Source organism: Carassius gibelio, chromosome A24, assembly GCF_023724105.1.
Source record: "Carassius gibelio isolate Cgi1373 ecotype wild population from Czech Republic chromosome A24, carGib1.2-hapl.c, whole genome shotgun sequence".
Lineage (NCBI taxonomy): Eukaryota > Metazoa > Chordata > Actinopteri > Cypriniformes > Cyprinidae > Carassius > Carassius gibelio.
Genome location: NC_068394.1, coordinates 5395459 through 5417705, shown reverse-complemented (window position 1 = coordinate 5417705; position 22247 = coordinate 5395459). Strand labels below are relative to the sequence as shown.

Sequence of the window (22247 nt, the reverse complement as noted above, 5' to 3'; positions counted from 1 at the left end):
CCGTTCTTATTGTTGAGTCCTGCATTTGAGATGTGAAGCTGGAATTTGGACCAATGTGATTTTACTGTAGGCTGGACTGTCCATCACTAGGCAACAAAAATAGAACCAAGCATTTCACTCTGTTGACAATGACATGGTTAGAAAAAATAATAATAACTAGGGAGAGATGTGATTTATTGGTTGACATTACAAAATGTACAAATGCAGTTCTGTTCATTTCAGAAGAAGCCAGGGGAACTGAAGCACTGATCCCAAAATCTATTACTGGCATCCATAGAAAAAGCCCTGAATGTTTTATTCACTAAATTACACTTACAGTCTCCATGATGAAGCCATTATAAGGCAGCTCAAGAAGCTAAAAAAAACATTTGACAGTTCGATGTGCTTTAGGTACAAATAAGCTTTTGGGCTCAGTATGAAATAATGCTGCTTAATTCAATAGCCATGCCACATTTTCTGTGCGATTTCAGTTTTCTGTCATTCTTAGCAGGATGTCTGTCATCTCAGATCAGAGAATATAAGCAGAGAATATAAGCATGTTATGAAAAGACAGTATAAACAGACAGTACTTTCATATTTAGGTGCTCTGTGACTATACACTGAAAGCAAATTATATTTTAAAATAAGTATTATTATATATTATGAAAAAAGTGATTCTTTTTTTTTATAAATGATTTTATATGTAAGTTTACTAAATATTTAATATCTCTTGAATTTATATTGTAAAGCAAATTATATTTAGAAATGAACTAGATGTACCAAATATTGTATTCCATAATGCAATGTTTTCACTGCGGCAGATGAATTGGAAGTAAAAGTTGTATTTTAAAAAAAAAATGTATTTAACAAAATTTACTTTTAAATCCAAATAAACATTTTATTTTCATTTCTTTGATGTTAACTTGATACCACACAATCATTTAAACATGCCATAACATAAAATTGTCACAAATGTCATTGCATAATATGCATCACAAATGTGACTCTGGAGCACAAAACCAGTCTTAAGTCGCTGGGGTATATTTTTAGCAATTGCACACAAAAAAAAAATTCATAATAATAAAAAAAATGACACTTGTGACACTGGTTTTGTGGTCCAGGGTCACATATTATTTATACAGTATATAACATGCAGTATGCAGTAAGCCAGTATACATCCTATTACACTTACCCGTCCATTAACTTCACCCCTCCACCAGCCATTGGCTCCAGTTTTGCTGTAGATCTTCACCACATCGCCCTCCTGAAGAGTCAGTTCCCGCGTGTCCCGAGAGCTGAAGTCGTAGCGGGCAATCGCCACACCCATCACCTTAGGAGTGAACACTGTAGAGACGAGAAAAAAAAGAGTGAATATTTAGAAGCAAACATCACAGGACAAAAAGGAAGATGAGAATCAGACAAAATTAACAAGACAAACAAAGAGAGGATTGATGCAGCGGAGTCAGGCTGTAAAGAGTCCCCAAGGACTCTTGTAATCATCACACTCCTTCATATGTTTGCCTGCCTTAGCACAACCACTTTAAATAAATGATTCTAGTGAATCTGGGACGGGTCCAATCACAGCTGAAGTGACTGTTTTGATTATGTCTTGAGATGTGTCAACAGCATAATCCGTTGGGTTAATTACATTTCAGACATCTTTTCCCTCAATAACACATTGTATTCCTTCTAGCAGCTCGCTGACGTTTTATTGGACTCATTTTGCAGTTCTCTCTAAATGCGGTGGGCCGAGGGAAATACGTGGTGGCGGATTCGAATGTGCCTTTGTTTAATCGGTCTTCAGAAGCTCTGAGGACTTTGTGAACGGCAGCCAGAGAAAGTAGGCCTTCTGCCAGACGTGTGTTGATGAGATCCGTCTTGGTGCCAGGATGCTTTCTCTTCAGCTGTTTTAAAGTGAGCAAGACTTGTACAGACAGAGAACTGGCTGCCAGTTAGCTGCCGTCATGCTCAAAGCAAGAAGTTTGTACAGGAGGGAGAGAGAGATGTCACAAAGTTAGCCCGACTCCTTCCTTTTCATCACAACTCCCCTGACAAAAAACCGCCGGTAATGACGGATCTAACAGCCTGAAATGAGATAATGATGAGTCATATTGTCAGTCAGTCAGTGTCGGCTGACAAAGGACATATGGTGCATGCGGCTATGCATTACAGAAGATGATTGCGGCTGGGGGATGATCTATAAACAGACATGCACAATGAGATGGGAGGCGGGGTTAAACACAGGGGGTGGCGTGTACACACTGCAGCCTCAGATCTCCTGTGACCTTGAAAAAAAACGATACCAATGGAGAAAGAAAACTTGTACCTGTACCTGACCAGAATGGGGCGGAAGAGGGGGGGACAAAGCTGTAGCCCGCGGGAGTTAGAAAAGACAGCCCGCAGAGCAGCGGGGCTGAGGTGGGCGGAGGCATGGGCGTGGAGGGGCGAGGCGGAGTGAAGTAGGGGTGCGGCAAGGGTAAAGAGAAGAAAAGCAAAAGAAAAAGCATTTTTAATTCAAACGCAGCATCTGCAAGCAAACACAGCAGATTGTGAACGAATGCTAACTAACACTTGACATCATTCTAAATCCTCGTTCAGACTGTCAGTCCAAATCTGATCATTTTTAGCAAAGATTGAGCGTAAAACTGCACGATTGACTCGTTAAATTATCACAATCTTGATTCAAACAACCACACAATCTTATTCCAGAATTTGGCCTGTGTCTATTAAATCTTTGACATGTACGATCACAATCAGACCAACTAATACATGTTTGTCTGTTCAGAATCGTGGGAGAATCTCTTTATTAAAATAAATAAATAAATAAATAAATAAATAACATGAAACCTCTTTGAATATTAAAACTGTTGGAGAAGCCAGCAGGGAATAAAGAAATGCCATGGTATATGCAAATCTGATCTAAACAGTTGCAACACACAATGTGGACATTCAATTATTCAGATCATATTCCAGTTGGAAACAGAATTAATCAGATTTAGACTGACAGTGTGAGTATCTTCTACATTTGTCCCCCTGCCTCTTAAGACATAGCAGTCCAGCTGTTGTTTTTTGGGGGTGTAGGCATTCCAACACAATGTTGTTGCCATGAAAACCAATGCAGATATTCCTATAAACCGAAAGAACACCATGGGACACACAAATTGGATCAAAACAGTTGCGAAACACAGTCTGGAATTTGAGTTTTTTTCAATCAGATTGCAATCAGATGCAGACAAATACACATCTGGAATAACATTGTGAACATAGCCTAAGTGATTCCCACCTGTTTTTCCGTGGTAGGACCGGAATATAAGTTCTGGAATATTTCTATCCATATCCTGTTTCGCAGAGATCTATCAGTAAGGTTTGTTTTTTACTAAAACTCCAGGAGCATCTGTGCTCAACTGTGGCAGTGAAGTGAGTTCCCCTCGCCATCTGATGCTCCATCTGACAGGCTCGGCCCAGAACGTCACAGACCCCCAGCATGTCACCAACACAATATGTTTGAAGGCAGCCAAAGCAATACGACGTTCAGTGTAACTAACAACACGTCAATGAACACTGAACGATCCTGTGATTAGGAGTATGGGGCATCAGCCTTAACCGTTGTTTTAGCACATGTGAATATAAATATATAAGAATATAAATTTGGTCCATTTTAATTTCATTATTGATTTAAAAAAAGAAGCACATTCTCAACTTCTCATTCATGATGTACCCTCTCGCTCGTCTGTTCATTCTCTGGCAAGCGGTTCAACTCAGACTGGGTTCAGAAGCATCTCATGTCTTTCTTAAACATCTGCTCAAAGTTTTGAAGGGACAACCCAAGCTGAGGCTAAGCGAGCTCATGAATTAATGCAGGAGCAGATGCTGTGCGTCTCCAAAGGCCTTGTCTCCGACCACTACCCAACCTGTGATGTCCGAGCCGCTAACAGCCACTTGAGATTCCACCCACGTCACTCCAGGTGAACCAAACACCCATCCGCCCACTATTCTGCAAACTCTGCGAGGCTCAAGCTTCCTGGATTCAGCACATCATTATCTATAACGTAAATATTCAAGGTTATGGATTTGCCGTCAAACCCACGTGCCTCGCTTCACATTCGATAGAAATAGAAGTAGAAGCACATCAAAGCCGACAGCATCTCCAGTGCTTCCTGGATATAAATATATATGAGGAAGGAAGGGGCATGCATCAAGCAATTTGTTCTCCCTTCGCCTGTGAATTAAAGCCACGATTATTTCTGGGTCCAACAAGAACAATAGAGGTCACACTGTACAGGCTGTTTTCAGTTCTGCAATGCTGATTTTATTTTTATTTTTTTTTTGCTTGCTGTATGCTGCCTACGCAGGTTCCAGTTACCACTTAGAGTAGATGCCCCTGTTGTTCTGTATGTGGCATTCTCCGTCTACTAGCGTGGTTTAAAGGTCTCATGCAGAGGTTTATATGAAAGACTTGTGTGCCTCTGGCTGCCGTCTCAAAATCAATTGCATGTAATTTGCATTTATTGGCACATAAGCAGACGTTGAGATATAAAAAACAAAAAGAAGCTGTGCTGCATGGGAATGGAGCTCGGGGGTGAGAGGAGAAAAACTGCAGCAATGCATACTGGGAGATCCATTCTTTGGTCAGAGTTGCTTTGTTAAAGCAGTGAAGTATTTTTGTGACATCTCCCCAGCTTCTCAATCTGCCGACATTTCCCAATTGCGAAGAGACCCTTGCTGTGACATATGGAGCTACAGTAAAATCTCATCTAAGCACTGATTGCAATGCGCCATAAACTCTCAGATCAAGCTGTAAGCACAGCTCAGTAGTTCAGGGTATACTAAAAGCACACGTTTGAGGTTTTTAACTCGTTCCTCTCGCACAACTGGAAAACAACACAGATGTCTAAGGAGCTTTCACAATCACAAAGCCATGAATAGAATTTGGCCAGAAACTATTCAATGCTATTCAAGTGCAAGTATGCAAACGGGGACATGAACACTGCAAGCTTGTGAATCTAGTTTTTAACTCTAACATGAGTGCATACCTTTTATTTGTGCTGTATACATGACTTTGATCAACTTAAGTAAATGTAAATAAAATAAGAAATTTAAATGATGCAAATGAATAAAAAAAATACATAAATGTTTACTACAGTTAAAAAGTTAAGTAAGAGTCGTTAAGAGTTTTCATTTATTTGGTAAAAAGGAATTTAAAAAAAGGTAATTGTGAAATATTATTTCAATTAAAAAATATATATATTTATTCCTGTGATGGCATTGAATTTTATTTATTTATTTATTTTATTTTTTTGATTAATAAAAAGTTCAAAAGAACATACATTTGAAACATAATTTCTTTGTAATAATCTTTGTAATAGTCAAAAAAATTAAAAAATAAAATAAATTATTTAACAAAAATATGAATTTCTTAAAAATTCTTACTGACTCCAAACCTTTGAACTTTATATACATAAAGTTGTGTGTGTGTGTGTGTGTGTGTGTGTGTGTGTGTGTAAATGTCATAAAAAGGCCATAGAAATCTCATCTGTGATGACCTCAAGGTTGAGAAACTCTGCTATTTCCATCCATGTGGCATTTCCGTAACATAAAATGTGAAATCAAAGCTCTAATCAAGCATATTTATAAGTATTTGCATTTTACCAATTCATGTTTCAGGCTGTTTACTCTCACACACCACAATATGAAAATGTACCTTCTGGTTACGAAAAAACGGTAAGAGAAATCATATCCTTCAACATTAAGACACCTGAGAACACGTGTGAAGATTTTGTCTCAAATGTGCATCAAAGTGTTCAAAGACTTTCAATGAGGAATCTGCTGCCATAGCAACTGCCCTGGTGACCATAGCTACTGTTCATCACAACATTCTCTCATGTCTTTTGAACTACTGAACACAAAATCAAGAACAGTATTTATACTCAAAATGAGATTAAACACAAACAAACTGAGGCTTTTGTGTTAAATAGAACAGGCATACATTAAGTTATTTGTGAGTTGTTCGTGTGAATCTGAAACTAGCAATCTGTGTGTTTGAGAGCATGGGCGTCTGTGCACAGTACGTACTGTTGGCTCCATTCTCCGGCTCTCGGTAGGCGAACAGCAGCGTGGTATCAAGTGTCCTGAATCCTTCCCGCAGAGAGTGATGTTTGTAATACTCGATCAGCTCCTGCATTAAACACACACATACGCTCAACATGATGTCAGTTCACATAAAAGGGTAAATATCCATAGCCGTTAAAGGGGGAAAATAAAAATTTAATATATGAATGGATTCAATATGACTCCAGCATTCGCAATCCAATAAAGTTATTTAACTGGCATTTGCAAAGATCAAATCGAAAAGCGCTTTTAAAAAAGAAGCTGACAAAAGACATTTGATTTTTCTGCAGAATAGAGACATTAAGCAGCGTGGTTTCCTAATGCCCTTTAGAAGGCAGAAGTTACAAAAGAGATTGTATAAATGATACAAAGAGATTCCAAACGCAATAAGCTGGTATAATGCAAACATTTATCTTGATTCAACCGACCTTAAAAACATATGAGCGCGGCATTTACTTTTCACTCTATATGATAAAGATGTTTTGATAATATTCTTTGCCGAAAACAAGTAAAAAACATTAGCACTTACTAAAATGCTTCTGAACTTCCTGATTTCTGCAATGTGGTAGAGTCCGTCCTTTGTTAAGATCTTGATGTGTTTCACGTCGTTGTTGTACCTGTGGGCCATGAATAAATGATGAGAGTAATTTTCTGGTGATCATTGCGATCGATGCTGCCTATCCCCTATGGGAAGCTGCCATAGTAATGCATGGGGCAAAGAGCTTTTCATGCAGGGAGAAGGGGTCGATAGAAAGGGGTGGGGCTTCTCCATTAGTCCTTGAATTAAAAGTAACGAGCTCACAGTTTTTTAGAGAGAAAGGGCACATGACCATCTAAAAACAAGAATCAATAAAAAAAATGCTGAATGCTTACTTGATGCTTATGGCATATTCGTTAAACTCTCGGCTTCTGTGACGGACCAGGTACGTGCTGCTCCTCCTGTTGAGCAGCGTGGCCTCTGCCTGAACCCTCTCCATTGGGCCTGCGAACCTGAACGAAAGGTCAGAGGTCAGACGTGAAGGTTCATATGCTAACAGGGCAATAGTGCTGATCTATGGTTGCACCCAAAATGTCAAATGCATTTACATTTGTATTTATTGTATTACAGTAAACTGTATTACTTAATTAACATGTGATATTGTCTCAGTTATTAGGATATATATAACAATAATTATAAAAATATTATAATTATAATTGAAGAGTTCAGATGCAAAAGCCTCTAAGTACCATCTGAAATTTTCATCTAAAATTTAGATTTTTATCAGGCTCCTATATTTATGTTCAGTTATTTCACTTTAATAGCCTGGAAAAGGACCTGCACGTTGCAATTAAAGCAAAATGAATCAACCTAAGCATAGGAGCTTGATAAAATTCCTAATTTTAGATGAAAATTTCAGATGGCACTCAGAGGCTTTTGCATCTGGACTCTTCAATTGTTAATACAAAAATAGTAGAACATTTTGACACAAAAATGTGAATAGAAAAATATATAAAATATGGTAGATTAATAAATAAAATGTGTGGTAGTGAGAATAAAGATCATACCAAGGCTGAGAAGAGTAGTCAACAGGTTTTGGTACCTAAAAAAAAAGGGATTGAAAAAGGTGAGAAACAGAATTAAATAAAGAAAGTAGAGCACACATATGTGCACTTTTGTTCTTGAAATTTCACTCAACTTTTTTTAACCCACAGCTCAAGTCTGGGACAATACAGCTCATATACGCGCTAAAATCTGCCCTAGTTACTCTGTCTTTTTACAACCACAATGGTTTTTCTAAATGCACTCATAAAGATAACCTAACATAATTTTTCTTAAAATGATTTGCAAGTATGATTGTAAATCATCTTGCAGATAATAGCAGGACATGTGGACAGAATGCGATAACATGCTATTCACAAAATAAACCAGTGTTGCAGTAAACAAGCACACAATCACCCACAATGCATCTGTCATTCAAAGACAGCCCTAAAGTGGTGCTTGCATTCCTAAACCATGCGAAAACATTGCCTTGATCATATTTGTTTTTGATTTGCAGAGAATAAAGAATCATTTGAGCATTATGATATAATCAGGTATCTGTACTCACACATGGGCAAGGCTTCACTGCGTTGCTTGGAAAGAAGCCAACCTCCTTAGTTGCCAGGACTTTACCCTGAAACCATGACAGATAATTACATTACGTTCAGCTGGGCAACTCCTTCTCAATAATTCAGTAACAATTAGTACTTAACACCACACTCTACAAATTTACAGCCGAGAGTTCATTAGAGCTGGAAAAGTCTTGGGAGAATACAGGAGAATGAATAAACAATATAATGCATCCAACAGGCTGTTTGTAAAAAATTTACAGGACTTTTTCTGTAAATATTTAATTAAATATTTTTCTGTAAATATATATATTAAAAAAACAAGTCAAAAAGGAAAAAGGAAAAGAAAGTGACGAAGAGAAGAAAATAATCACAATGCATCCTAATTTTCATTCTATACATCTACTACTACTATACTACTATCCATCCTAAATAGTATTATTAGTAGTAATGTTTTACAAGTCTAAAAGTTAAAGGAATAGTTCATCCAAAAACGAAAAAAAAGCTAATTTGCTGAAAATTTAGTCTTTCACAGACCATCCAAGATGTAGATGAGGAGAAAACAGATTTGGAGAAATTTAGCATTACATCACTTGCTCACCAATGGCTCACCGTTAGCGAATGGGTGCCGTCAGAATGAGAGTCCAATTAAAAGTTGAGGATTACTTGTGGATTATTGCAATGATTTTATTAGCTGTTTAGACTCTCATTCTGACGGCACCCATTCACTGCAGAGGATCCATTGGTGAGCAAGTGATGTAATCTGTTCTGATGAAGACTCATCTACATGTTGGGTGGCCTGAGAGTGAATATATTTTAAGCAAACCTTCATTTTTGGGTGCACTTTTCCTTCAAATAATAAGACATTTAGGTTACAAAAAAAAAAAAAATTAGATGTTAACATGCACATGCAGATGCAATTTAATAAAGTGATAGTATGTCTCAATTCCAGTACACTGTCTTTACCTACTGTACTACTTTTAGTGTAAAATATAAATATGGGAAGCAAATCAATTAGGCCCAAAGTGCCAGTTATCCTCAGATCTTTCTCGTCCTCCTCCTCAGACAGTCTTCCAGGGAGAGGTAGAAAGTGCATATCTGTCTCATCTACCTCTTCCTTGAACAAATTTGATTTGCAAGTGGATCCTTAAGCACACCCATCCTCAATGCATTTAGTGCATTGACATTTTATCAGCACTCATGATGCTGCCCCACTATTGGTTGTTGCTCAGATAAGGGCCAAATAATGATTAAACTCATAACCCAGTTAGATCAAACAGATGGAAACCAAAGGCCCAAATGAAATTAGAGTGAGTGATTACGTTTGTCTAGGCACCAGAGCGGCAATAATTGTCTCCGGGTTAGCACGGCTAGCAGGGTTCTGATCGTCCTTTGCTCCGTCCGGAGCTGCCGCGGGACGCTGGATATTATGAGGTCTCAGTTGACAAGGGCGGTGTAATTTTGCATGAGTTCAAACTGAATAAATCAACTTTCGGGTGCATGGGAGAGCTGGGTGTTCGGAGCCAGCATTGGATGGTGGTCTTAGAATGCGCCAGAACGAGATTAACATGTTAAAACAGAGCAGAAACGTCCTGGACAGCTGGGCCCGTCTGACGGAGAGGGATGTAGGGGCATTTGTGTGTGTGCCAGGCTCTGCCAATTCTCTGGCTCTCTGGACAATTACTGGCTGGTTTCCTCATTGTCTTGGCACGTAATTAACCAGAGCAAGAAGAGTGGGCATTAAGATGGACAGCATGGGCTTTTCTGTCCCATCCCATAAGAACATTTTATTGCTCAAAAGTGGCACTTTCATAGTTTAAGAAACATAAATACTCAATCGTTTCAACTATGTGCCTCTTTAAGAGTATTAAATGCTACATAAATAAGTAAAAAAGAAAATAGTTTGTAGAATTTCCACTTTGAGATCAACTTTTGACTTCTTTTTATTATTATTATTATTATTGAAAATGTGTGTGACTCTGGAGACTTACTAGTCTTTTTTGTCACAGGAATTCACATTCAGAGTGTTTTGACAATTTCTATAAAAAGAAAGTTTGCCCTTTTTTACTTAGTTTTGCGTTATAATTGATCGACTATTTAACAATTATTGTTAAACTAAAAATTATGTTTATTCATTGAATAAAATAAATAAGATAAAACATAAACCTCAGATAAAAAAAATGAAAATAAAAAGAATTAACAGAAAATTTGAAATGCTGCCTTATTAAACTAATTGAAATATGTTTAATATGAAGTACTGAAATTACTAAAGTAAATCTATAAATATAATTTAAAGCTAAATAGAAATATAAAAAACAACAAATAAACATGACAAAAGAATATAACAAAATTACTAAAAGTAAAAATGAAAACTCGAAATATAAAAATAAAAGCTAACTCAAAATGTTTATAAATACTGGTTTATACTTTGATTTAGTTATGCCACAGGCACAAATAACTATCTGCTGCATGCTAGTCACTTTTACTTTCTCATTCTAGAGAGCAACTGATTGAGCAAAAAATATATATATAATTATATATACAGTTATATATATGGTTAGTTTTTAAGGAAGAGAAGGACTGTTACTGTAAACTAAATGAATATTTCTGCTAAGTTTAGGAACACATCGAGACAAAAGCACACTTATATATGCTGAGGTTTACAGGAACGTGATTAGCATTGTACTCAGAGAAAGTGTTAATCATTATTCCGAATCTAGTTCCTTTTCATTTCTTTTGTGGGGCTCATTTCAGAGCACTGCATGTGCACCAGCACCTCCTATCAAATGACAACATGACAAATATAATCTGTCGTCAAGCGCGTGTCTGCTCTCTGGGCATTGTGCTGGTCTGTATTGTTTTCGTATGGCTATGAAACCTAACTCACAACAGCTTTCTTGTGTTGACAAAGGGTCGGATAAGTTAGCATTTCACAGCGAGTCACGCTTAGCAAAGCATAACAACTGAGCCACTCGGCCTTTGCCACAAACACGAGAGGCAATCAATCAGCAGCTAAATGAGTGCTAGAGTCATTCCTGCAGGGCTGTATGACTTGAAATGTTTATTTAATATGTAAGATGTAAAACTGTCTCACCTTCCACCAACAGCTACGGATGTTTGCCTCTATCACCTCAATGACATCACCAACTTGGATGTTAAGCGGTGGGCCGCACAGGGGGCTCGGAACCCCATAATAATTATGGATGACCTGCATCTTAGGTAGACCTGATAAAAAAAATAATAAAACATTTGTTAAAATAATATATTTGTATGTGTGTGTGAGTGTGTGTGTCAACTATATCACCAGCAAGCATACTGAACTTTGACAGAGTGTCATTACTGCATGTTTTGACACTCTGCCATGTAAAGAACAGGTTTATGTACATGACGCTGTGATCGTAAATCACCACAGGTGACAGCAGAATCACGTCAATCTTTCATAAAAATGTCAGCAAGCTTGTTTTGTCTCGAGAGTTTGTGCAGTCATGCATGCAATGCACAGAAGCAGACAATCTTCTGCATCCTCCTCAACCTTGAATTTTAAATCACAGCCGGCCTTGTTTGCACTTTTCTTTGATCATTTTAGTGAATCCGATACAAAATCGATCCCCACCCATAGTTACGATGACCAGCTGACCACAAACATCAGCTGTTCAGTCTGGTTATTACTCTAATTAGTGTTAAGACATTTCTTTTTTCGTTCAAGTAATTGGACACAACAGGTCTCATGCCTCGGGCAGAACTGCGCCGAGTGAACAGTCGTTCAGCCGCTCAAGTGACCTATGAATGAGTGTGTTTGTGTGCGCGGGGCTGCTTTGCTGAAGGGTCAATAGTGATGGTCTCAGCTGGTGGCTGCAGCTCTATATATTCTGCCGGTCTGATGATGAGAGGCGAGTGTAGACTCTCTTAACACAACCAGCTGCAGCTGAAGCCTTTCAGCCCAACAGATCACCCAGGCCTTGTCTTTGAAGACACTTTTAAAACTGTGTGAGCATGTGCTTCACTGTAGGGAAGCGTCTTGCTGGCATGCTATGCAAAGAACCATTCTACACAAGGGCAAAGAGTCAGCACCAATAAACACGATTTACCACAAGGAGTTCCAAATTGAATCTCATGCAATGACAATAAAGTATTCATTCATTCAAATGCATTTCTGCATCAGAATAGCTCATGAAAAGGTCTCTTATATGTGCTAAAAGTTAACAAAACAGAATGTTTTAGAGTTTACAGAACAAAAGAGTGCACTTTAACACACCTCTAATCAAAAAGGAACACTATTTGAGGTACCATTCATGCACAAAGATTGCACTTGAAATAAAACAATTCAGCTATAATGAACAAACTACAAAGTTTGTCCAGAATCATGCAAATACTATTTTGCACACAAACAGCTCTTAAAAAGTAGCCTGATGATTTTTGTTCATGGTATTCACCTCCAATAAATGGTTTTTGCAAAAGGAGACACAGCATAAATGTTTGACATCATTATTTAATTATATTTGAATCGAAACTGGGAACTGAAAAGAATTGGTATTTGAATCGGAATCTATAAGGTTGAACCAATACCCAACCCTAATGGAGATGAGGTGGTGGAAGTCTTGCATTTCTGTAAAAAGTGCATGCAAAAACAATGAGCGGAGTTGACTTTTTAAAAGGAATTTCAGGACATTTATAATCTGCAAACCAAATGCATATAGAAATATATGTGTGTGTGTGTGTGTGTGTGTGTGTGTGTGTGTGTACTGCCTATGCTAATAGTTTAAACTGAGGGTCAGGCAAGCTCACGATTTTGAACTAAAGAAGCTCTCCACAGCTTAAGACACACATAATGTGATTACATTTCGTGAATCTACACTGGATGAAGTGGGTTTAGCATTTTGGACTAAGGGGTTGTGGGAAATATAGACTGGGTTGTCTAGTAAGGCCCTATCTATACAAGCAAAGCTAAACAATAGAGCTACAGGGGTTAAATCTTTTCCCGCTCATATCCGACACTAAGACCTGGTTGAGTGAATGAGCTTGCATTAACAGCAAACAACAACAGTTCGGCTCAGTGACTCCAGACTAAATCAACATAATCTAGCTCAGACTGACGAAGTATGTAATGTACAAGACTATGCATGTTTTGTAAGCATGATGCATGAGGGTAATTGCATAATTGTCATGTTTGGGTGAGCTCTCCTTTTAAGAATGCAAAATGTGACTGATTTTTATGTGCTCACTATTTACCTGCATCTCCTCCACGACAGGGTGTTTTTCCAATCTGTAATCAAAGTAAATAAATCACATGATTCATTCTGTTGCCAAACACAGACATTGCAATGCATTAATGATTTGATGATTAAGTTAATTGTGTGCTTGCACAAAGTTTTATCTCATCATTAATTTTTGAAAAGTAAACACTGTTTGTCACACCACTGCACAAAAACACGTTCATCCTGTAACATTTGTACAAAGATGGAGAATTTCCATCAATGCACTCTGGGCAAATTGCATGTCAATAACCTTATTACATGCTATATAAATTACGTTGAGTTTGTTATTGCAAAATGATGACCGTGCAATTAATAAAACTGGTGTGCAATTTAATAAATGCACAATCCATAAAGTATATATATCACTCTACACTGCATGAACTCTGGGCTAGAAACAATTTCATAATGTTTCTCCGTAAATACTGCATCAAACTTTAATAAAGTAATATTTCTTCAACAAGAATTCCATGAATAATGCTGCAGCAACTTTAAAATGCATTGTAAGAGAATTTTAGTACTAATTTTAAATGGTAATCAATAGAAGTTAATAAGAGCATGTAGGACAAAACTAAATTTACAGATTCACTGGAAAAGGAACAAAAACCTCACCTGTGGTCCGAAAGAGCTGGAATCTGCAAACATGTTGAAGACAGGCATGGTTAGAGTCAATCTACACTTTCAGACGAACACAATGTACAGACGATTTCAATAGAGTGTGTGGAACATGTTGCGTTGTGAACCTTTACGATTTCTTTTGCTATGCTGCAGGTACCTGACAGCTGTGCGAGCTAAATTGATATGAGGGGCCGGACTACATGGAGTTATGCGCCAGGAGCCAGTCTCATTGGCTCCTGAGGAAGAGGCCGGGCCTGTATTTGGAGTGTACAGTGAACTTTTTCCTCTTGCACTACTGTACACCTCTAGTAGGGCTAGTAACAAACACACACACACACACACACACACACACACACACACACCCACACAGACACAGACAGAGACGTACAGATATACACACAGAGTGGAATCTTGTGTACAAAACAACAAAGAGGCCAGACTTTTCACACTTCCTTCATTTTCAGTGAGCATTCTCATTTGTCTTTAAGTTGTATTATTGTCTTGTGCTCTCAAGAATTCTACAGGCTATAAAAAAATGTAAAATAAATAAATACATTATATACAATATATACTGTACACACATACAAGTACTTTTCTGATCTGAAATTAATATATTAAAATATAAAAAAGTAAAAACTGATGGCTTTATTATTATTAAATGTTTTGCAATAATTTAGTTTTGAAATATCTATTTAAATACATTATGTCATACATGCTTGCATGGTGAAAAATGTAATTAATGAACAAAATAATAGAATAAAATGCATTTTCCAAAATGATACATCCAGTAAAGACAAAAACCTCTGATTAATTTCTTATAATCTGATCTGTGGTACAGCAGAATCTCAAATCATTCGTCCTGTGATGGGAGATAATGAGTCAGAGGTACCAGAATTTTGAGAGATCATGAAATATACTTTGCATATCCCAGAATCCCTTTTTTTGCATATTTTTGGTGGTTGAAAACTGTAGAATTCTGCATAATGAATTGTATGAATGTATTATATAAATCTACACTCTTATTGCTAGTTGAAAGCACAAACAAATTAGCTAATAGGACATGGGTTATGCAGAACTGATGAGAGTTTAGAGAGAGCTCAGCTGTGCATAAAAATGGGAACAAGGAAATTGCGCGGCAGCCTTGATTAATGCCTAGAACAATAAGAGCTGGCACTGTTGGCAGGCGCGTACACACATACATACATCATAGGTTCAAGAAGCCAACCAAACCTGTTTGTCTGTTTGTCACCACACGTCACACTTTTCTATGTGGCCTAGGTTATTATTAGGAATCTCTGCGTGTTGACAGCTTTTACTGCCCTATATGTTACACTACAGTGTAGGTCAATCAGTAGCGTACAGCAAGGTAAGCCATCACATAACGCTGAAACATGAGCCAGAGGCTCCAGCGCAGCTCTGCAAATAGACGCTTCATGATGTCTATGCACAGAAATTACTAGAAAGAGTATGTGGTGTTGAATGCGGGGCTCACCGGCACTGCTTTTGGCACAGACATTCACCCTACCAAGACACTCCTTATGGGCGCCAGCACCACATTTGTAGCAGCGGTACCCTTGATAGAAGACTCCTCTGAGAAAATGAACAATAATTCAATATTATGGATAGATCAAACAATATATGAATAGATATATAGAACAATAAATAGAATGATGGAACAATAGACAGTATGATTAGATGGATGGATGGATGGATGGATGGATGGATGGATGGATGGATGGATGGATGGATGGATGGATGGATGGATGGATGGATGGATGGATGGATGGATGGATAGATAGATAGATAGATAGATAGATAGATAGATAGATAGATAGATAGATAGATAGATAGATAGATAGATAGATAGATAGATAGATAGATAGATAGATATGGTGAGCTCACCTCAGCAGCATTTCACACGAGCTGCAGGATGTGGTCGTCTCAAAGGTGTGCATGCGGAACTCATGGAAATTACTTTTCCCGCTCTCTGGACAGATGTTCGATCTGTTGAGACAGAAAGAGAGAGAAAGTGGGTGTTAAAAACGAGTCTGAAGACCTATTTGCATAAACATAACTCATGAACACGGAACTGCTCTTTTCCATCTGTCGCCTTCTCCCACCATTCAATCAGCTGTGATTTTCTCTTAAGACACATAAGGGTAACTAGATACTTGCATTTACTGAAAAAAGACCAAAATTAAATGCCACGAAGCTAGGATGCTACTTGAATCCCTGAGTGTACTGCACATACTATAAACATATTTAAAATGACATTTCTAAGTATATTCAAACTAATGTTTTGTTTGATTATATTACATAGTAATGTAGATAAAGTTCTTGATCTTGAAAATAAATTGATTTATAAACTGTTACTGAAGACAAGTGTATCTCGAACATACTCAAGGATGACGACTGGAGTAATGGCTGCTGAAAATCAGCTTTGCATCACAGGAGTAAATGACATTTTTAAATCATTTAAAATAAAAAGCACTAGTGATATTGTATTAGTGTAATTACAGCACCAGCAGGGCAGGAGTCATGATGCCGTCTATGGCACTACTACTGTTTTATAATCCAAAACCCTCCACCTCCTTTCTGTTTTTCCGTCTCGATCCATCTCGAATAACTCTTGAGTGGCAAGCGCCCTTATAATAAAGGCGTTAACAAATGACGGACAGATGAGAGAGCTGTCTGTATATGCTGATGTCATGAAATTAGCAAGTGATCACAACAGCCGCGGAGTGATCTGATGGCACATGACAGAGAGAAAATGTGCACTGACTCACCACTGTTCTCCAGGATTAATGAGCCCTTCAGATAAATCTGTTAAAAACATGTTATCTAATTAATCATAGCCCTGTCTCCTGTCTTTGATGCATTACAGTTTTTTTTTTTTTCTCTCTCTCTCGCCTTATTCCAAGCATTTTTCGTTTTTTTTTTTTTCATGGATGTGCCCTTTTTGGATATGCATGACATCTGAAATTTGGTAGATTACTTGACTGAGGGTTTATTCCATTATTCCATTTTCATACTCATTGTCGGGATCACGTATTGCCTTGGGATTTCAAAAAACAAAGATTTAGTTGAATCTGAGTCTCCTAAGAATAGTAAATGGAATCAGATTGAAGTGAAGATAAAAAGGCCTCTGGATGTGTATAAATTAAATGGCAAATATCATAGAAAACAGGTTTTCTTCTGCACTTTTGAAATAAAATAATTTGATACACCATGTAGACATATTCTAACGTGCAACATGACATCAGAAACCACCCTTTTTTAAGTTTTTAGCATAAAGAAATATTTAAAGCATGATATGTAAACAAAAATAGTTTGTTTAAAGGAACAGTTCACCCAAATAAATGACAAGCTCAATTATTTGCCCATCCTCATGTTGTGTCAGACCCATGCAAATTTTGAATAATAGACAGGTCACTCTTTTCCATGCAACTACAATAAATAAAGCATCAAAAAGAATTAAAGTTACATCAAATTAACATAAAAGTGGTCCATATCCTAGAAAAAATGGTCATACAACACTAAATTACAAAAGGTTTTGGTGCAAGAAACAATAAAAGTAGACTTTATATATATATATATATATATATATATATATATTTTTTTTTTTTTTTTTTAAACAATCAACCTTAATAAAAGAAAATGACTTGGTATATACTAGTCTACCTGCAAAACTGAACCAACCATTCGGAAGGAATGAAAACCCTTTGGGTCACATTATGTTTTATAAGGTATGCTACTGCAAAAATGCTTGGCTCAGCAAGTCTGTCCTCATTACTGCATTTGTTCTGTAGTAAAAATAAACACTAATGGGGGTTTGTCTTGAATCAGGGCCAGGACATACTGTCGTGGATAAATCATGCTTTTGTGTCTGCTGTCAAGACAGATAACAAACCTGAAAAACAAGACAGTACAGTGCAGAGCTTCAGAGACGACAAAAGACACACTCACAATGCCATGCCAAACTGCTCCAGCCATTTCTTCTTTAGTTCCTTGGTTTTAAAGAAGAACTCAAAGCCGCTCTGACCCTGGTTGTGTGTGAGGTAGAATCCGTGGCACCACTGGAAGAGAAAGAGAAGGCAAGAACATCCATGTAATAAATGTAAAACACACACACATGCACAGATAAAGCAAAGACAAACACTGTCATAAAGCCGTTTGATTTGAAACATCTAAGACTCCTCTAACAAGGATGAGAGTACAAAGCTCTTTGTAGACCATCATGATGGTGCGAGGGGGTCATTGTTGTTTATGCAAGACTGACGAAATGCTATTATAAAATCTAGAAGGGTCATCCTTTTATAGTGTGTTGGCATTGTGTTAACATTAACATCATAATGCACCTGATTTAGACATTGACTTCACTGAACAAATGGATCAGGTTTCATCACTCAAAAGAAATGACAAGTGTGGACAGTCAGATTTGAAAAACAAACATCTTTTTTTTGTGTGCAATGTGAACAAAAGTATAGAGGATGCAGTTCAATAAGCTGTTATGCATCTGTCTGAAATTATTCGATTAATGAGCAGCAAGGGACTTGACTGGAAATTTTTGATTTTGAAAAGCCTCAGTGGCATGGCATTTACATGCTTTTTGTATGCAAATAGTTTTCAAATCTACTATGCTCACCAAGAGTGCATTTATTGGATTTTTAAAAATACAGTAAATACAGTAATATTGTAAAATATTATTAAAACTTAAAATAACTCTCTTTTTTTCAATATAATTTAAAATGTAAATTATTCCTATAATGGCAAAGCTGAATTTTCAGCATCATTACTCCAGACTTCAGTGTCACATGATCCTTCAGAAATCATGAAATATGCTGATTTGCTGCTCAGAAAAGCATTCTTTGTTATCAATGTTAATACAGTTTTGCTGCTTAATATTTTTTTAAAGATTCTTTGATGGACAGAACTTTCAAAACTGTCACATCTAATTAAGTTAATGCATCCTTGAAATAAGAGAAATGTTCCAACTTAAAAAAGAAAAGTAGATCATGTGAGCGAACCACAAGAATGCAGTATCTGTTTTTTTTTTTGTTTTTTTTTATTTGTTTTGTTTTGTTTTGTTTTGTTTTGTTTTGTTTTGATTTTGATTTGTTTTGGGATTTTTTCACTCATATTATCATCAGCCAGGACTCTAAACACTTAAATGAACAAAAACACCTTCCCTCAACAAGTTGGAGAATTTGAGGCATCATCATTTACAAAAGTTCCCTAGAGTAACCCTTATAATAATAGTGTTGTTTATGTGGCATATGTTTACCAGCATTATTTCTCAATAAAACTCGTTCTTGCACACACTCTCTCAATCTTGTACATGCAATTTTACAACATTATCTAACAAATAATCATCCTGGCACAGCAGCATGTGATGTAATATAACAAACGACATCATGTTTTCTAATTTATCTGTGTCTGCTGTCGGCTGCGTTTGTTAGCAGTGGCTGGACAGTTTTTAATAAGAAACACCATCTGTGCGAACGGAAGCTTCAGTAACTGATTATGGCATGACAGCATAACAGCATTTGCTTTCCTTGGCTTCGGTGCAACGAACTTTGGCGGCAATTAGGAGACTGGCTGCGCACCTTTCGGTTTTCTCTTTCTGAGGTAGGGTTGTTGGTGATCTTGAAGGAGTGGAGGTCAATCACCTCCTTCATCTCGTAGTTATCTCCTCGTCGTTTGCATACGATCACGGCAGAATCAAACAGGAAGATGTGCCTGCATCAGAAGAAAACCATGGATCAAAAGAGAAAGAGAAAACACGAGTAGTGCTTGAGGGCTACACCTTCATAACCCTTAGGCTTCAGTAAAGACCTGCGGACTTTCAGACTGAGCCGTATTCCATAGTTTAATCATCTCACCTGTCTTGTTTGGCTCGTTTGTCGACTGAAGCTACCCGCACTTCGCTGTCACCTTTTGGTCTCCCATAATTACGGAGAGACTGATTCTGCAGAACACAAAAATGGTGCAAACTCAATAAAAACATGCTTGTACGCAACAGTACATGTTTCTTTCTTCATAAAACTGTTCAAAGCTCCATACTGTCTCTGCTTAACTTCTTTTAACAGTGTTGGGGGGAAAACTAACTAAAAGTAGGCATGCATATCAGTGCATTTCTCAGTAGTCTGACACTATCTTGGGTGTTTTTTAAATAGTTAAGCTTTTCCAGGAATATACAGTGGCATTTTTTTTTTCAGCAAGTGTAGCATAAAAAGGAAAGAACAGTCTTTTAACAGAGCGAGCTGAAGATCCACTTCAAATGAAATGTATTTATTAATTTATAATTAATAATAACATTTTACAAAAATATATACTTGAACATTTTATATAATAATAAACCATATATATATATGTATGTATGTATGTGTGTGTATATATATATATATATATATATATATATATATATATATATATATATATATATATATATATATATATATATATATATATATATATATATATTGCATTATAAATTCTAAATAAATTATAAATTTTAAGTAACAATTTATGAAACAATTTTGAAACAATTTATGTGTGATAAACAATTTGGACAATATCACAGTGTGAAATAATATTCAATTTTTTAAAAAGATTAAATCTTAAGGTTCTTAAAATCAATATTTGATAAAAAATGTCTAAAATGGAATCTTAATTGATTTTGTTTAATGAATGTACTTACTTATTTAGGGCAAATGAAACAATTTAAGGCTTAAAACAATTCCAGTGTAATGAGGGATCTTCATCTGAAGATGTAGCTATATAATTTTTGGTAGCACTTTATTTTACAGTCCTGTTCCTCATGTACATACTATGTACTTGTTATAGTAATTACAATAACTATGTAATAACTAGGTACTAACCCTGAACCTACCCCTAAACCTAACCTTACCCCATGTAGCTACCTTGTGTTACCAGAACTTTCTTAGATAAATACACTGTAAGTACACTATAAAACAAATAAGTAGTACTGTAAAATAAAGTGCAACCTAATTTTTTTTTACACAAAGTGTAGTTTGACTACAGTAGATTCCCCAAAAACTGCTTTTTCAATAGTAGTCTATATAAAAGGTGTGATTTTGCTCACAAGGTTTTCTATAGATTTCTGGTATTGGTCGATGTCTCGTAGAGTCTCGATGTCTCTCTTCACCTCGTTGACATACTGAGCCAGATCCTGTAGAGATGGAAACACAAACAAAACACCATCACATGTAACACGCTGAGACTTTGACCTCAGGACACATAAGGAAGTCTTTCTATTTGTGCACTAAAAATAACAATACTTCCTCCCTAGCTTCTTTATCGACAATGTTGGCCCATGTGATGTTTTCAAAGGAGTCATTTCCGTCTAAAAATGTTAAATAAGATTTAGTGTCTGAAAAAGGAGGCTTATTCCAAAACACAGTGCCTGGCATTCCTGTGAGAGGAGTTTAGCGACTGATTTATCATCACGTATCTAGAATAATCAGAGAGCGGGGGGCTGGATCGCCCACCGCGAGGATCTTTAAAGGGGAGCACTTGAGGAGGTTAACCGCGTTAGCCCGATACCCCAATCAATGCAAAGTGGCTAATTTATCCAAATGAAATCATCACAGCCCTCGGTGCAATCTGCACAATCTTCTCAGCTTGATTTGCCTCAATTAGCAGACGGTTACCTGTCAAGATGCATTCGTCAGCATCTTGATCGAGTCAAGAGGGCCACATTGATTTTCAACAAAAGCTTTTCTTAGAAAAAAGATAATGCATGCACGTCCCAAACAAACCAAAAGAGAAAGAAATTTGTCACGGTTGTAATTTCAAATTAAACAAGACCTCTCATATCATTCAAGACTGGGGATAAAAAGGCCTGTGATGACCTTTAATTTGGCCTGCCATGGCTTGCCAAGAGACAAAGGAAACAATAGGGGGAAAAAACATATACATATATATATATGTATATACATTCAACTGAATATATTTTATTGCAATATAATTGGATTTAATGCAGTATTGCAACATTTCATTTTGGACAATGTCTCTCAATCTTAATTGGGTAATTCTGGTATAAATTACACAATGATGGGGAGCTAAATGTGTGTATGAGAGTAGAAAACAAGGTCTAGGTGTCAGGCGAAGACTGTAATAGGCCCAATGTGTCATTTTATGGTTCATATGAGCGCTCACACTGGTCCAGACTTTCGGGAC

At 36.9% G+C, this 22247-nt stretch overlaps 1 protein-coding gene across 2 annotated transcripts in view; it reads right to left on the bottom strand.

Annotated features, from left to right (window-relative positions):
• The window catches only part of LOC127946581 (guanine nucleotide exchange factor VAV3), a 61610-nt gene that overhangs the window by 4731 nt on the left and 34632 nt on the right, over positions 1-22247 (bottom strand). Inside the window, exons 12-26 of one of the 2 annotated variants that reach the window (XM_052543256.1) lie at positions 21151-21237; positions 19928-20013; positions 19652-19784; positions 18012-18121; positions 15948-16049; positions 15538-15635; positions 14040-14062; positions 13405-13438; positions 11270-11400; positions 8175-8240; positions 7633-7667; positions 6961-7077; positions 6617-6704; positions 6052-6154; positions 1172-1323 (exon numbers count right to left, since the gene is read on the bottom strand). In XM_052543256.1, coding sequence (XP_052399216.1) covers positions 1172-1323; positions 6052-6154; positions 6617-6704; positions 6961-7077; positions 7633-7667; positions 8175-8240; positions 11270-11400; positions 13405-13438; positions 14040-14062; positions 15538-15635; positions 15948-16049; positions 18012-18121; positions 19652-19784; positions 19928-20013; positions 21151-21237 — 1365 coding nt within the window. Of the gene's footprint in view, positions 1-1171; positions 1324-2305; positions 2393-6051; positions 6155-6616; positions 6705-6960; positions 7078-7632; positions 7668-8174; positions 8241-11269; positions 11404-13404; positions 13439-14039; positions 14063-15480; positions 15636-15947; positions 16050-18011; positions 18122-19651; positions 19785-19927; positions 20014-21150; positions 21238-22247 lie in introns of both variants that reach the window. The other variant, XM_052543257.1, reaches the window with a different exon arrangement.